This window comes from Sus scrofa, chromosome 13 (genome assembly GCF_000003025.6).
Source record: "Sus scrofa isolate TJ Tabasco breed Duroc chromosome 13, Sscrofa11.1, whole genome shotgun sequence".
Classification (NCBI taxonomy): Eukaryota; Metazoa; Chordata; class Mammalia; order Artiodactyla; family Suidae; genus Sus; species Sus scrofa.
The window spans coordinates 87723732-87740736 of NC_010455.5; the positions used below are offsets into that span (position 1 = coordinate 87723732).

At 49.9% G+C, this 17005-nt stretch overlaps 1 protein-coding gene and 1 long non-coding RNA gene across 2 annotated transcripts; one reads left to right on the forward strand and one right to left on the reverse strand.

The window, feature by feature from the left end:
* On the reverse strand, window positions 1911–16993 carry ZIC4 (Zic family member 4). Its single transcript, XM_021069593.1, is given in 5 exon segments — window positions 1911–3457; window positions 7927–8544; window positions 14629–14713; window positions 15902–15922; window positions 15924–16993. Coding segments are annotated over 5 exon segments (1275 nt in total). The 5' UTR covers window positions 16038–16993; the 3' UTR covers window positions 1911–3020.
* LOC106505375 lies at window positions 8660–12067 on the forward strand. The gene is made up of 2 exons (XR_002337719.1): window positions 8660–8796; window positions 9259–12067. It is a non-coding gene; the product is annotated as an uncharacterized LOC106505375 (long non-coding RNA).

Consider the following 17005-nt stretch of genomic DNA (forward strand, 5'->3'; position numbering starts at 1 on the left):
AGTCTGTGCCCAGGGCCAGCCCAGGCCTGAGGGGTACCATAACCCCTCCCTAGGGAGAAACAAGTTTGGAGAGCTATGAGTAACTTCTGGGATAGAGAGGCAGAATGCGCTGTGCTGGGGCCAAAGTGAAAATGTCCCAAAGGCACAGTCTGAACTTCCCAGACTCATCCAGGGTGGCTCCCTTCCTTCTCTAAAGTCCTATTCAAATTTAGGCCTTCACCGTGCTTCAGATGCAGAGAGGCACTTGGCACTGAACTGAGCTGGGGATGCTCATTTGTTAAGCTTCTGAGCTTCCCCTAAAGTTATTTAGCCCTGACCCTAGAGCCTCTTTGGGGCGCAGTCGAAATGCACAGAGTCCAGCTCCTCCCTTTCCTGAAAGCGTCCCTGGAGCCAAAGTGCCCACGCCCCCATCGAAGTGCAAGGTGAACCCCTAAACTCTGGCCAGGCAGGCCCCTAAGGAGGAAGTATATACTGGAGAGCACGGTGACAGTATTAAATGGCGTGAAAGCAAAGGTCAGCGCAAATGTATCTTAATAGAGTGTCTGCAGTGAAGTGTGCCGCCTTTGAAGCGGCCGCTCCCCGCGCGCATTTCCATGGCGAGCCTAACGCGGCATGCTGATGCGCCGTCAAACTCACACTTTCAACCCCAAAACCCGACTCTTTGAACAACCCGAGCTTGATTAGACCTTTCTCCTTTTCTTTCCCCTCTTACAAACCATTTCCTCGCCTTTAGAAACTCGCCATCAAACCCAAATGCGCCCTCTGATCACCGCAGAAAGCAGAAACAAAGGGGGCTGAGCGGCGATTCAAGCGGCCCTTTTCTTTCCTCACATTATTATCCATTTTTATTATGATCGGGAACAAGTGCCCATTCGCGTGGGTTTTGTTTACCGGAAATTAAATGAAAATGATTTAGCCCGCGTCAAACAAAAATATATACTTGTATACACAAGAAAAAAGGCCTGTTAGACGTAAATATTATGTCCTTAATGAAAAGCCTGGACGGGCTCCAGGCTCGGCCTTTCAGGATTTCAGTGCGACTTGCCCATTGCCATAGAAATCCTAACTTACCATGAAGATGCACCGTGGCGAAGAAACATTGCTTTGTGAGCGGGCCCTTTGATGTCGCAGGCGCGAGATGCGGGCGCTCAGCTGCGCTGGGCGAGATTACCTTGCGAGCAACGCGGTGGACATCTGTAACAAGCAAATGAAAAATTAAAGGCGATTAGTGACCGACTATGCATTTTTATTTTATTTCATTATTTTGGAGCGGGGTAGAAGGGAAAATAGGGCCTAGAAATAGAAAAGAAAGGAGTCCTCTTTGGAGGGGGGGAGGATTTTTTTCAAAACATCTTCAGAAGAAGCAAGTTCCCCAGATGCCCTCAGCACCTTGGCACTGGGACGCGTATTTCCCAATGGAAAGGAGCTGTTTGCTGTGAATCTCACTCAGGTCCTTGGCTAGGCAGCCTCTGGGCCCTATTGTGGTGGGGGCAGGGTGGGGAGGGAATTGAAGATCCCCTTCTACAAGGACAGATTCACTAAGGATGTATTTGGAAGATCCTGGTTTTATTAGCGTTAATGAAAACAGTCCTTCTCCAGTTAGGAGTTATTTATCTCATGTAGGTGTGCAGCGACAGAACCGAGGATCCTCGAATGGTCTCTGAAAAGAAGAGAGAACAAGTGTATCCAGCAGAGTGACAGAACAAGGGCTTGTTGTCTGGACTCAGCTTTTTAAATTGAGCTCTTCAGGGGAATCCCCCTAGGTAGGAGTACCACACACCTACTTATCTTTAAATTCTTAGGGGACTGAAATGGGTCTACCAAAACTTTTCTCTCCATTTCTCCCCCACCCCCAAATCTTAGCAAAGATTTTGAGCAGCACCCCCCCCCGCCCCGCAGAGGGTGGCAGACTGAGAACCAGCCCCTGATTTTTTTCCCCTCTTGGCAAAAAATTCAAAGATTTTCCTCTTCCCTGTGCCCAACATCTGGTTCTCCTTCAGGGAATTTGGTGCCCAGTATATCAAATACACATTCAATCTAGACCCAATTGGGTATTTGCCTTTAAAAGATTTATTATTACAGTTCATCTCTTGCCCCTCCTTTAAAAAAAGACCATCTTTGTGTGATTTTTGACAAAGACCACTGCTAAATTGACATGATTCATCCAGATGTTGTTGCCTAGGCAGAATCTCTTTCCTGTGGAGGCCTGGGCTTAGTGATATCATTGGCCCATTCTGAACCCTCAATGCCAAGCTCCCACAAAATCCCACAGGCAGCACCTCTAACAAGGGTTGGGTGGGGAAAAGGTGGCTGGTCTTAGGAGCCTTTAGAGCATTGAATTGCAAAATCTTTTTTGAGCTCTTTTGTTTATATTTTCTGTTGTTTAGACTCACAACCTACCCCAAGCATATTGAGCAGATAGACAGGCAGACAGATGTATCTGTGTGCTTGGGACAGTCTACAGAGGAGTGGCATGTAATCCCTAGTGAAGATGCTGACCCCACTCTGTATAAGTGGTTGGAAAATTTTGAATCTGGGACTTGAATAGGTGGGGGAGGGGGAAGTGTTGGGAGGTAAAAGAGGAAAGAAATAGGAAGGGACAATACCGGCAGAGAAACTCCTAAGGAAGCTCAGACTGGGAGCTGGGAAGGGAGTAGGGATGGCAATCCAAGTGACCCAAGCCTCGAGGAAAACATTTCCCATTCTGTGAACCACACAAGATCCTTGTGGTCTTACTTATGCCACCTGTAGTTGCTAATATTGCACATAAACTCTCCTAATACAGTTGTTGTTTACCTCTTGCTTATCTCTTTCTCTAGTTTCTTTGCATTGGTTTCAAGCTACCCAGTTATGAGGGCATCTGTGTGTGAAGGTGGGTGGGAGTGCAGGATGTGATGATAGAATCTCTATGGGTACCATTATTGATATTTTAAGATAATGGACATTATATCAGCATATTCAACAGCTCTAACAACTATCAGTGGTGACCTTCCTTCCCTTCTTCCTTCCTCACTCTCTCTTCAAGCCTTAATACTGGAGGCGGCGGCGGCGGCAGCAGCGGCAGGGCCAGGTGGTGACGCGGCACTCAGGGGAGACGCAGGGTCTGCGGCGGCGGGGCCAGAGCCCTGACACACGTACCATTCACTCAGGTCGGCGCCACGCGCCACCACCGCCGCCGAGGAGGCCACTGGGGGCTCGCGGCCGAAGTCCGAGGAGGGCGACACGAGGGCAGACGGCGCGGCCGAGTCGTAGCCAGAGCTGGGAGGCGGCGGCGAGCGCCCGTGCACCTTCATGTGCTTACGCAGGGAGCTGGGGTGCGTGTAGCACTTGTCGCAGCCGCGCACTTTGCACGTGTAGGGCTTGTCGCTCGTATGCACGTGTGAGTGCTTCTTGCGGTCGCTGCTGTTGGCGAAGCGCCGCTCGCAGCCCTCGAACTCGCACCTGAAGGGCTTCTCCCCTGATGGAGGCAACGCAGAGACATTAATGCGCGTGGGCTGTGGCCCCAGCCCGGCCTCACCACCCTCCCCCAATTTCTCTTCCATTTTGGGAAAATTACCACGAAAAATTTCAGAAACCTCTTTCCCCGGCGCTTCAGGCCCCTGCTCTGAGCTCGCCCCCTGAGCTCCCTCCCGTACGCCTCCACCCCTCCCCCTCTCCCGCCAGGGCCTGGGGGGAGGGGACGGGGAGGAGCGACAAAGACTCCATCTTAGTCTAGTTTCCTGCCTAGAAAATCCTGATCCACTCCGGTTGTTTTCCTCCAAATTTTCTGCACCCGGAGTCAAAAGCACCTCTGCCCAGAGAATAGAGTTGACTGAGGAGCTTACATCCGCTCAACTTAAAGTTGCTGTTCCACCCAAACGTCTCTGCTCCCCCCACTTCCCCGCCCAGCGGTCCTACCCGCATACATTCAGTAGTGGCCCAAATTGTCTCCTAAAACAGGTTTTGTGCAAATGCCAAGGCGATGGAATAATTTAAGGATGCGCAGCCGATGCACACGGCCTGTGCATAATGTGGATTCGTGCTGCAGGGAAAGGTATTCTGAGCAATGATTCACTTCAGACACGATTTTTACGGGAAATGGAGCCCCCTCCCCCTTCCCCTTTACCCCCTGAGGGCAAACATTTAGCAGCATTCTTCAAATCTTGCCTAAACCTTCCCGGATCCCTCCAGATACGCGCGCCGGCAATAATATTTTATTACGTTGCTCCAGCGGCCTCCCGGAGACTCTACCGCGGGCAGCCGGCTCTCCTGGTCCAAACTGACTGTGAGAGGTTGACCGGTCTCCCCAGACCATCCACGACCCGCGAGAGGTCCAGCCTCCCAGGCCTGAGCCGAGAGACCCGCAAGACAGGTTCTGCCCGAGCCAAGCAGGATCCGGAACCTCTCCTGCAACCTCACGATTGGTCGCTGAGGCTTCAGGATGAGCGCAGCTACAGCGGTCAGGCCAGGCCTGGCTCTGCGAACCAGAGAGCAAGCGAGCTGCTGGGGTAGACCAGGGAGGGGATCGGATCCGTGGTGTGATGCCCTGTAGAGCCAGGGGAAGGCGCGAGCGCGTGTTAGGGTGGAAACATTGGCTGAGGACCGAGCCCCAATCCGGGAGCTCACCGCCGGCTCTCTTCGCCAGCTTGTGGGGGAGGAAAGGACCCCAAGAACCTGGAAGCCCAGGTTCCCGCTGGAGCTGCAGACGCTGCGGGAAGGAGGGGAAAAAGTGTCCATGCTCTTTAAACAAACGGATGCGACCAGACGCCCTAGGTTGACTACCAAGCGTCTGGCTAAAGAGGAAGAGATGAACAGCTGTAGGACTCTTGCCTTTGTGGTCGCTTCTCCCGCCGCTTCCTGGAAAGAAGGGTGCTTAGGGGGCAGATTTGAAAAAACAAAGCCCGCGTTCCGGGGCCCTATGGAGGCTCAATCTGAGCTAGAGGTTTGCGCACAACCTTCGCCTACGCGCGGCAGCGGCTGGAGCTCCAGCACCGCGCGGCCGCGGGGTCCTCTCGCTGCAGGAGTATTGTCAGTACAGTGGAACACTGGACGGTGCCGGCATCAGCCATTTCTCGGCACACTGGTACAATTTTATTTAAAAAAATAAGAAAGATGCAGAATAAACTTGGGCTCCTATTTGCCCTCTTTTTCTCCTCTCTGATTCCTGTTAGCATCTGCAAAACTAAAACTTTTCTTCCTCCCTTCCTTCTTTTCTTTTTAAAATCACTTACAAGAACCATAGAATTCAGGGCCTGCAAAAGAAAGCAAGATTTGCTGAGACAACAGAGGAGAAAGGGATTTTGAGGTTGATTGTCACCCCCAAACGTCCCCCCCAATCCCATATCATGATCTCCTTGTTGGATATTCATGTAAAGCAGATACAATGATTTCGTCCCAGACTAGGAACAGAGGCGAAAAAAGCAGGGGCAGCCTGGAAGTTCCAAGGCCCCCGGGAGGCCAGGTGAGGCCGCGCCCCTGCTTCTTCCCGGTTCTCCACAGCAGCAGGAGGAGCTCAGGACTCCTCGCCTAACTCTGCAGCCCCCACCCCCCGTCACGCAGCCTCCAGCTCTCTCCCTCCCACCAGGTCTGGGCGCTGCGCCCTGGGTGGGTGGGTGGATGTGGAGAAGCAAGGTTGGGATAGGGCCCCGCAGCTAGCCCCAAGGAGCCTGGGCCGGAGGCTAGGTCGTGAAAGGCTAGGAGTGTCCTCCCAGAAACTCAGCAGCCGGGAGAGACCTCGTCCCCGGCCCGGCGCCCAGGCCCCCTGGACAAAGTTCGGCAGCAGCGGGGCAGTTCGGCTCGCGCCATTTTCTAGCACTTGTAGCTGCACTAGGCTGTCCGAGCGTCTCCGCCCAGCGTGGTCTATCCTCCTCTCTCTCGGATCCCAGCCCTGCCTCCTTCTACCAATTGCCTGGGAGAGTGGGGTGAGCCCCCAGTTCAGGGGTTTTGAGAAGGGCGCCGGCCGGTAGGCCCGCGCCTCCCTCGCGGCGGGACCATTGTTCGGGGATTGCTGTGAGCGCCGCAAAGCGAAAGCTTTCGGAGCAGGCTCGGAGCAGCTGCCTCCGAAGCCAGGCCCGGGATTCAGATCCCGGAAAATCTCAACTCCTGAGAAAGCAGCTCCTATTCGCCGCTTCCGCGACTCGAGGAAATGAAACGCTATTAATATTTGAAAAGGCAATTATTTTCTTGTTGAATCGAAAACTGTCTTCATGAATAATTTGTAGTGAGGTCTATTGCCATTTGAGAAACATTTTGTTGGGGTTTTTCCCCCCCCCCTCTTTTCATTTTTTGAGAGGATGGTTTGAGGTAAACGCCAGAGCAGGAGAGGCTCTGTAGATCCCCCCCTCCCCTTAACTCCGGCGGTAATGAATCAGGACTGCCAGTGGAACCGGACAGGGTGCACTTAGAATTCTGTTCTGAATAGATGTAAACCTGAGCCAGCTCGAGCGCACTGAACTTGCTTCTCTGCTGTAGGTCGATTGCACTGAGAATTTAACCATTTTCTGCTTCACGGACTTCAAACAGTAGGCCGGCAAAGAGCAGTAAAAGTTTGTTTGTTTAACCCCCCCACCCCCACCCCCGTCATTAAAAAAAGAGTTCCTTTTCTGGCTCAGGACTGCAAGTCTACCTTCGTGGTGCTCCCCCAACTCAATGAGCAGCTAGCCTGAGGGCTGTGATCTGGGCCTCACTTCTCTACTCTTTACCCTGGATAAAACTGCAAGCAAGGGGACACAAATGTTTGAAAGAGGTTGGGGTGGGGAGCCTTGGAAACAGCTCAGAAAATCCGGACATTTCTGGAAATAAAGTAGGAGACTAAAGTGGACTTTGATCTAGCTTCCTTGTGTGCCAATGTCCTAGTCAGGGATCTGCCCCAAGATTGCATGGTGTGGGGGGAGAAGGTAGAATTTAGCAATCTTCCTTCCTGGGCATTGCCAGCCTGGGAGAGTTCTTTGATTCTAATAATTGCTGATGTTTCCACCAAAAATAGAGGTGAGTAAGGCAGAGTGCCAGGGAGTAAAGGTGGGGCACCAAACTGTAACTTACTTCATCCTCTCCTCATGGGCCTCCTTCTCCCATCCCTAAAAAGGAGGAGGAGAGATGTTGACTTCTCAAACTTTGAGGAAGTGGGGGCAAGAAAACCCTAGCTAAGGAGAGTACAAACATCGCCTGCTAAACTAATTAATGTAACTTAACAGGCTGTTCTGGGAAGTGTGAAAACTTTCTCCTTGCAATTGCATTAATTAGAGATGCTTCTGGCCAGAGGAGTTCAACTTTGCAGGCTTTTGAGCAGGCTCCGTTTCTTTCTGTTAACTAGAACTAACAGATGTGGTTGACACATGTCCCCATTTCACTTATCAGCTCAGTAAATGACATTTAAAGTGGATGAGTCTCCTTGAGTCTCTTTTAAAGCAAAAGAGAGGGTTTGTAAAACATCCCAAGTGCAGGGCACCAAGTATCCAAAACAGGGGCAAAGTTAGCCCCTGAGATTCCTAGTCCTAAAGAAGGAACCAAAGGCCTGATGGACATCAGTTCAGGTGGCAGTCAGGTCTTCAGGCCAACCATTGGAAGAGTGGTGGCCACACAATTCCAAAGGGACTGGGAAGAATTAAATTGTTCCTATGTCTTTACGACTTCGGGGAACCATGCCTTTTCAACTATCTTAAAATCAAACTCCATAAGCAGAGACCACACATTTGCACACACACAGAAACCCAAGCACCCCCCCCCCAGCAGTAATCTCATACTGTCCTCCCCATACACAGCCTCAGGAAACTTCTGTGATTCTAACAGAAGGGCATAATTAATATTTTATGAACTCGGCTCACGGAAACACCAAAATATCCCCCCTCCCCCCAGGTGGAACTTGAGGAAATCCAGCCCTGGGGGCCTGAAAGAGGCCCTCTGCTTCCCCAGAGGGTCCGCACGAGACAGATAGTGCCGAATACTGACCTGTGTGAGTTCTTTTGTGTATTTTGAGATTTTCTGATCTAGCAAAGACCTTCCCACACCCCGGGAAAGGACAGGGGAAGGGCTTCTCGCCCGTGTGCACGCGGATGTGATTTACAAGTTTGTATTTGGCTTTAAAGGGCTTGCCCTGGCGCGGACACTCCTCCCAGAAGCAGATGTGGTTGGCCTGCTCAGGGCCGCCGACGTGCTCCACGGTGACGTGCGTGACCAGCTCGTGCATGGTGCTGAAAGTTTTGGAGCAGAGGCGCGGGGGCGCGGGGCCGTCAGCCGCCAGCCACTTGCAGATAAGCTCCTGTTTGATGGGCTGGCGCATGTAGCGGAAGAAGGCGCCGGGACCGTGGGGCGCGGCGATGTTCATGGTCAGGTTCATGCTCCCGTAGCCGTGCAGGGCTGCGGCAGCTGCCAGGGCGTCGCTGCGGGCCACAGGTCCCGGCGGGAAGGGTTCAGGCCGTGCGTACATGTCTCCGGGGAGCCCCAGACGCAGGAGTCCGTTCAAAGTGCCGCTGGGGGAGGCCTGGGGAGGCTGCTCGTGAAGGCCTGGGAACACCAAGGGGCTGGAGGCGGCAGCGAGCTGGGGGCCATGGTGTCCAGAGCTGCTACCTGTTGTCGAGACAAATAGCGCGAGTGAGAGCGGGCGGCGTGGGCTGAGCGTTCTACCGGGCCCCAGGGGGCAGACCCAGCCCAGCCACACCACGGCCTCTGCGGTCAACGCCGGGACCGAGAGCCAGACGGCGGCGGCAGCAACCAGGGCGGACAGCGAAAGGCCAAGCGCCTCCACCAAGGTCCGGCTGAGCGGCAGTGCAGTAGAGCCCCCTGTCGCTTCATGAGCAAGACAGTGACGGTGGCGGCAGGGTAGGTGGAAGGGGCCGTGGGGTGCGCAATGCTCAGTCTGTGGCTTGTGGGGGCCCCTGGGCTTTTCTCCGAGGGGGTCCCACCTGCGCTCCAAGCGCACTTTGGCGGCCAACTCCCCGGGACGCTCCAAGCAGCGGTGCCCTGCAGAGGAGTGGAGGTGGGGGAAGTGATGTTGTAGGTGGTGGTGGTGCCGAAGCGCTAGGGCCATATATACTAATTTCAGAGCCCAGCTCGGCTGGGAGAGGGCGGCCTGCTGCATCCCGGCCGCGGCTCCCCGGAGCTCCTTAGGTCGGGCGGCTCACGCCACTGTCACCTGACAGAGGGGAGGGGAAAGAACAACCAGAAAAAAACTTCTGCAAAGTTCCCCCCACCCCCCAACCCCATCTCAAGTTTTGGGTTGTGACTTTTTTTTTCCTCCCTCTCTCTGTCTTTAATGCCTACTTGAAATCCTGTCCACTACAGAGGCAGCAGCGGGGAGCGTAAGGAAGTGAATAGAGATTCGGGGCCGCGGCCCGGGCCCGCCGAGAGGAACAATCGCCTAGGTCGCCCATTGGCCCGCGGCCCGGTCCGACGTCAGCGATGACAGGTCTCTCCGCACGCGAATACACACACACACACACACACACACACACACACACACACACAATCACAACTGCTCCAGCTCCCCTCCCCACCCCCATCTCAGGCTTCTACTGCTCATGCGCTCTGACCCGGGCATGGATTCTTTTCTCCACTTGTGAGCCCCCTCCCCCTTCTCTCCCGCAGGCTGGGCAGATCCGCTTGCCTCGCGGCTCCTGGAAAAGAGCGGGCTTGGGTTTGGGGAGGGGGCTTGCGCTGAACCAAAGGTCCTAAGGACAGACCAGAGCCCCCAGCCCCGCCGGGACTGATGGGCAGCACCGGGCGCGCGGGGACCGCGGCCTGCTTCTACAGTTTGTCCCAAGAGTCGGGCCGAGGCGAGGGCCGGGACTGGGGGAGGAAAGGTGGCTACAGACTTGGAGGCCCGCAGCCGGAAAACTCCTAGGTCCGCAGCTCTAGCGCCTAATTTTGTTTTCTCGCTTTCTTCGAATTTTCTCCTGCCTCTGTCTCTCTCTGTCTCTGTCTCTCTCTCTCATTTCCACGAAACCCCTGGCCACACTTTCGCGTCTTACTTGGATCCTTTCTTCTCCCCTCCTCCTCTCTTCTTCCCACTCAGCCTTGCTGGCTCCTTCACCCCGGTGCCTGGAGAGCTCAGAGACCGGCGGACCAGGGAATCTGGCCCTGAACCGAGCCCCAGGAGTGGCCGGAGACGGTGATGACCTGGGGGAGGCTGGCTTGGAACCCACATCGCCCTCCTGAGAGGGTCTAAAGATACTCCACCACCCCACCCCCCCAAATCACAAGGACCTGCGGGGCCAACCAGCCAAAGAAACAAAGGCGAAGTATGAAGAGGAGGAGCAGGTCCTCAACCCCAGGTCTCCCACCGTCACCTTGCAGTCTTGAGCTTGGTACCCGAACGCAAACTGAGCCTCTGGGAAAAGGGATAGAAGCACTTCCACTTTGAGTTCCCTCCAGCCACTTGTTGCCCGCGGCCTCATCCTGTCTCTAGTCGCTTGCTTTCTGGGTTTTGGAAGAGGGGATGCCAGGTTTCCCGGCCCTGGCTGGGAATGCGACCGCGGGCCATGGTCTCCTCTCTCGGGATGCCCTTCTGGGCTGTGGGTTCCGCCGTCTTGGGGTGGGGGGTCAGCCGGTGGACAAAACCTTCAGTTCTAGCCCAGCCGAGTGTGGCATAAACAGAGGAGTGGGATTCTTTGTTTGCGCCCACCGGCTAGGGCCGGATGCACCGCCGGGCGGTTTAAAAGGCCTGGTGGCCCTAAAGCCAGCCTTGCACTAAGTAGCTGAAAATCCCATCCTAAGTTCTTGGGGCTCCCCGGTGGCTATATAAAGTACCCTCAAAGCAGCGAAAGGCTTGGATTTTTTAAGAGAAGTTTTAAGGATTGAGTTAAAAAAACCCATTCCCCTAGCAGAGGTGACAAGTTTGTACAGATTACAAGGAACTCTGATGGAGTTGATTGAGCTACCCCACTCATCTCCAGCACTAAAGACTATTCTTAAACATTTCCTGGTCATTAAATAAGGGTTTCTTTTAAATTTTTAAAAATAATTAACTTATTTATAGTAGTTGGCAGATTCTTTGAGACTTTCTTCATTTAATGGATTGTTCCCTGCTCAGGGCCACAATCTCATGAGGGATTGATTTCCACAACAATTTCCCTCAGCTTTGACAAGTCCAGGTCTTTCTGCTCCTCTGGCCAGAAGAGCTCAAACAAACTACCAATAGATACTGTGTTAGCATTAGGAAAAAAAAAAAAAAAAAGTTAAAGGAGGGCATTTGACAGCCAAATGTCTTCTCCTCTGGAAACCAAGGGCTTCCATATAGCAGTGTTGACACTAGACTTTGAGGATTTTTCTCCTTTTCTAGCTTTCACCCTCTCCCACATGCTCACTTTCTGGGATTTAACCCCTCTTCCCACAGGTGCCTTGTTTCCATTTCCTCCACCCTTTTGCACTTCCTCAAAGCACTGGTTTCAGGCTTTCCACCACACAGGTATCTGTTGAGTGAGTGCTACAGCTGTCTAGGCCAACCCATGAAGGTTCAAAAATCAAGCAAAAACTAAATCAAAATCAAAAATCAAACCAATGTGTTCCTTTTTGGGGCCCCTTGCTTAGCTGTTTCTGTTAACCATTCTTCATCACAGAACTTAGACTACTTCTACTGTAGTATTCAGGCCTAAGTGCAGGGGACATTTCTTCAGTAGTCCAGCAATTAAAAGATTTTCTTTCCTATCCAAAAGTAGGTAATCTAAAATCTACCATTAAGGATGTTTGTCAAACATCTACTTTGGCATCTATTAAAACTCTGATTTGTGCAAAAATGGATCACTTATACATTGTGACCACACCTGCAGTTCTCCTGTGGCACAGTGGGTTAAGTCTCTGGCACTGTCATGGCAGCAGCTTAGGTCACTGCTGTGGCACAGGTTCAATCCCTGGCCCAGGAACTTCCACTTGCTGTGGGTTTGGCAAAATAAAATAAAATAAAATCAGCCTGACCACACCTGCATCAAAAGCTTTGACTAATACCGCAGTTGTTCTAGGCTGTGGACGCTTTTGGAAGTCTGATGAAGCTTGTGATTTTTAAAAATTCTTTGTTTGTTGCCTACACTTATAATGGAAGGAAACTAAAACATTCCATTAGAAGGTGGTAAAAATAAAGAAGCAATTTTTTTCCCCATCCAAATTTGTGGACCTCCTGAATTCTAATCACTGACTCCATGAACTGCAGGGATAAGAAGTAGATACTTTATATACATAGATTTTTACTACACTACATATTCTCTCTTAGTAAGTTTATCTTTGAAAAGCTTTGAACATGAGTATGGCTTTTTGTTCCAGCAGTGAAAAGGCAGATACATCTGATTCAGCCAAATTCACAGAGAGTAACTTGGCCCCATGGAGATCCTTTCCAGATGCAGCCTTCTCTTGAAGCCCTGAAAACATCTGGACAGATCCTGGGTAGATACTTCTTGAGAAGGCAGGGGTCAGTTGATCTAAGGTCATTGAGTTTGCCTGATCTTTGCAAGTTCCTTGGAGCCACATGGTTCATACCTTGGTTGGCTAACCACAGCAATGGGACCAAGCATTCTTTCAGAAGGACATTTCCCAATGGACAGAGATAGGGAGAAAGAAAAAACCATTTCACTCACAAATATTTATAGACTGGGAACTTTGGCTGATTACATAAGGGTATTCAATGCATATCTCTGAAATAAGCCCCAAAGCAGTATCCAGCTAATCACAGATGACAGGTGGGGCATCAATGTCAAGGAGGCATATTTTAGTTTTCAGTGCATTCCTCCAAGTCTTCCAGTGCCCAGGTAGCAAGGATTCCAGATTTCATTCACTATTTCTTGGGCAGGCTAAGTAGTAGTGTCTATCAGTGTTGCTCAGAATTTTTCCTTCAGAAACTTTCTCACTACACTTATCCCTAATACCAAATGCTTGGCTGAAGCATTTTCTTCTTAATCTTTCTGGGGGTTATATCAATGTTAAGTCTACATTTCTGTTTAATTTGCAGAAATGACGTATTCTGTAGCTCAGATCTTCTGCAGAGTTTCAAGAAGCACTAGGAATTTCCATGGGGACTTGTTTGGAGCAAGTTTTACTACAAGACTTCAAACATGCTATTAGGTCCCAGAATCATATCCTAAGCACCTGTGTTTACCCAGGCCATGACACAGCAATGGCATGAACTAAAGTGATTGTCTAGTCCTGTTGTATAGAAATATGATATTTTGTGGCCCAACCATCTGCCAGAGCTCCTAACATCATTGGTTCAAATGGGAGAATGTCTATCTTCTCTTCTCTGGGAATAAAAGAAGTGGGGGAGATTTCAGACCAGTAACTGAGCTATTTTTCCATTTTGCTGTTTTAAACAATGCTGAAAGATGATTATCTGTTGCTGCTTATGCTAGGATCCCAGGGGCTGAGAGCCACTGCACAGAGCCTGGCCAATCACAAAACTTGTTGCCTGAATATTCTGCATCTAGGTCTGCAGTCTCTTGTTAAATCCTTTCTTCCCTGTTTCTGGTCAGGATACCACCCAAAACTAGGGTCAAATCTTTTCATAGGCTATTCACAGACAGAATTCAAGATTCTTACAGTGAGAAGTTGTCTCTAGTGTTACCAGGGAAAGAAAACAACAACAAACAAACAAACAAAGCCCTTAAGCTCCCGAAGCCTGCTTTTGATCCATGCCCAAACTATACAAAGGAAATGAGATCTTTTGGGATTTTTGAAATAAAGCTATTCCTTCCTTCTGCTGTAGAAGTTTAGGCATTAATCATCATTAATGAAACTGAGTATGAAAGAAAATATGCTTGAATAAAATTCTTGGATACAATTTCCAAGCAAAATATCTTTTGACAAAAGATTACAAAACATGGTTAAAAGATCTTCCAGAGCAGCACTGAGGAATTAAAATAACTGAAATTACATAATAGCCACATCTCTCTTGAGAATTCTGCTATTGAATCATCCCAAAATAATAGAAGAGGATCATTTCCTAAGTTGTCCATTTAACTTCCATTAAGAAGGTTGCTTTTCCTACCAACAAGGAAATACCTTGGAGGCAACTGTCAGCTGATAGTGTAGTTGAAATGAAGGAAAACCAGATGCCTGAAAGGGGACACACCCAACCCTAAATCATATGCTTATTCTAAATGGAATATTAAATTAAATTCTTCACAATGAAGGTATTCCTGACAGAGTGGCTGTCAGTCACTCCCCATTCAGACACCACATTGTGGGAACATCGTTGCTGCCACATTGCAGAAGGCTGGTGTCCCTGGTAAAGATGATGCATATCATGTAAACCCCATCACCAAGATCAAAGTCTGCTCCTTTCATGGAAGCCAATACATGTCAAACCTCATTCCAATCAAATCGTCCGGAAATGAATTCAAGATGAATATGTCATAGAATAATGTGACAGTGGAACTGCAGAAGGTCAGGGGTGGTTGTTTCAATGAGAGAGTCGTCAAATATTAATTCTAGAACGTCCAGATGAGTAGGCATTGAGGGGGATTAGCTGGCTGCTGGTGGGACCTTGTGTCGCTGATTTGTGTGCAAATGCATCAAATCACTTAGAACCAAGGTGTTGTTCTAAGTGTCACTGAGTCTCAATTCCAAACTTAGCAACCAACATAACCAAAAGACCAAAAGAATACACAAATAACTTCCTACTTAAAAAATAACTTCAGCAAACCAGTATTCAAAAAGAGGATATTAACTTACTTGACTCTTTCAGGGTGTTTCGGTAAAGCCGTATTCGTTTCCTCATCACCAAAGAAGTCTTGTATCTCATTTTCTGCCTTTGAGCCTGTTTGGGAGGAAAAGAGAGATGGTCACTAGTTAAATAATTTCCTACATATTTGCATGGCAAGACTGTGGCCTGAATAAATGAGTGAAATAACACGTTGGTCTGGAGAGCTTATAAGTGTTTCTTTGATTATTTTCAAATTTGGAAGTGAAAGAAGAGGACCCTGCTGGAAACTACCTACATTTACTGCAAAACAATATATCCTTGGTGATAAAAATATTAAAAGTCATCATTTCCCCACTAGATTTTTATCTGTAATTCATTTGTGGATCTCCATTACAGGTAGGGTTAAGCACCCTTTCAGTCAGTCAATATTTGAACCTCTCACTCCAGAATTTAAATTTTTTGTTTGAGAAACTCCAATAATTTTCTGTAAGTTTATGAATTGAGTTTGGTGAGAAGGAGCTCTGGGTATCCTTTGGGAGGTTATCAGATTGAAAATTGAGTTGTGGATGTGGGAACTGATGAGATGTTTTTTTTTTTTTTTCGGATTTGTAGAGATCCTGTGATGGTGTGAATCCCTAACCCTCACATGGCTTCCACCCCCTCACCCATTTGTAAACCATCATTTGGTTTATCAAAGTTAATTTAAGATCAGGTTAAGGAGGGGAAAGATTTCTATCAGTTGGTCCTGGCTATCCACATTTCTTAGTTAAGAAGCTCAGAAATACCCCCCCCAAGCCCCCCAAATATTAACATTCCTTATTGGATTCACTTTGTGGCTACAGCAATCCAGCCTTTGGCCACCTCAAAGCCTTAAACCAATCCTAGGGGACCTCTGCATCTGTCTGGCACGGCTGAAAGCAGTGGAGCAGGCAAACAGAGGCGATTCACCCAGCCCCAACCCTCAATTTGGCCTAGAAAGACAAACAGTCATTGAAAAGGTCTCAGGCTGGACAAACACAGCAAGCTCTCTGTCAATGAGGACGTCTGCCTGTCTTGACACTCCAGCCCACAGAACAAGCGGTTGTTTAACTTGTTGAACCACAGGCCAAATCCAAGTGGGACTCTGCTATCTCAAAGGCTTTCCAGTTCTCTGTGCTCAAGGATCCCTTTCTCTCTCCCTCAACCCCCAACCCAGGCTTGAACTACCTTAGGTGTTTTCACCCTTCCCTCTTCCTTCTTTTCTAGGTCCAAGCCTGGGGTACGCGGGGGTTGGGGGGTAAGGGTGGGTGCAGTTAGACTCACCTTTTCCCAGAGGGTTTTATTTATTTTCAATTCTTTCTAACCGAAAGACATCTGTCCCCAAAGGTAATAAGCTCCTTCCCGCACAAATCAGAAAAGAAAGGAAGCCCAACTTTGCATTCCTACAGAAGGGCAGCATGCTGGGCGTCCTTGCTCTAAAATTTCCTCATGGCAGGATGTCTGGCACGAGAAAAGTCCTGGTTGGTTGGAACTAATATAATTTACTTTTTTGCTTCTGAGGGAAATGGGTGTGAGTTTCCCTAGAGAACTCTGTCCACCCACAATGCTGCCCAGGCCAGGCCCTCCCTTTAAGAGGCCTGGGTCATTTCTATCCCCAAGTCCTGGCAGCCTTTTGTGCATTATAAACCCACAGGCATGCAAACAAACATTTTAGAGACTGGGCTTCAGACAGGCAACTGGGACCAACCTTAAGCTGCTCCTGGAGCAGCTCCATTACTGGCCTGTGCATGGAACCTGGGTAAATATCCTCTCCTTTGGTTCAAGCTCTGACCCCACTTAGCAAGTCCATCATCTTGCTGAAGGAGGGCTGAAAGAATCTAGGAGCAGTCCCTGGGACCCTGGACCTGAGCTCCCTACCAACCCAGGGATATAAAACCCCTGAAAATCCTCGGCTTGGTTTTCTCCAAGTGGTTGCTTCTGACTTGTCTCTTCTCATCAGCCCTGCACACTAAATTATCAGTCAGGAGCACAATCTGGAGACTTATTGGAATTTGCCTTCCTTCCTACACCTTGAGAAAAGGAAAGGGTGTTTCAGTAATTGATCTTGCTAAGGGGAGAGCCATGAAAGTTGACCCTTGGGTACAGGCAAAAGGCATAATATTTCTTTGGGGGGAACACCAAGGTTACATGTTGTGTTGTCGCCCTAGCAGGTGCAGGCCTGCCCAAAATCAGAGGTCATCTTCAGCCTGCTTCCCAAGCCAGCGATTTCAGTCCAGAGCCTTCACTGCTGCTTCACACTGATTAACCCGCAAGCGCGCCGGCAAAGCCATGCCCGCCTCTCCCACACAGCTCTGCAGCCGGCGATGCAGAGCAGGGGCCCTTCGGGCTGCCTGAAAGCTCCCCAGTCAAAGCTAAAATGGCTCCCCA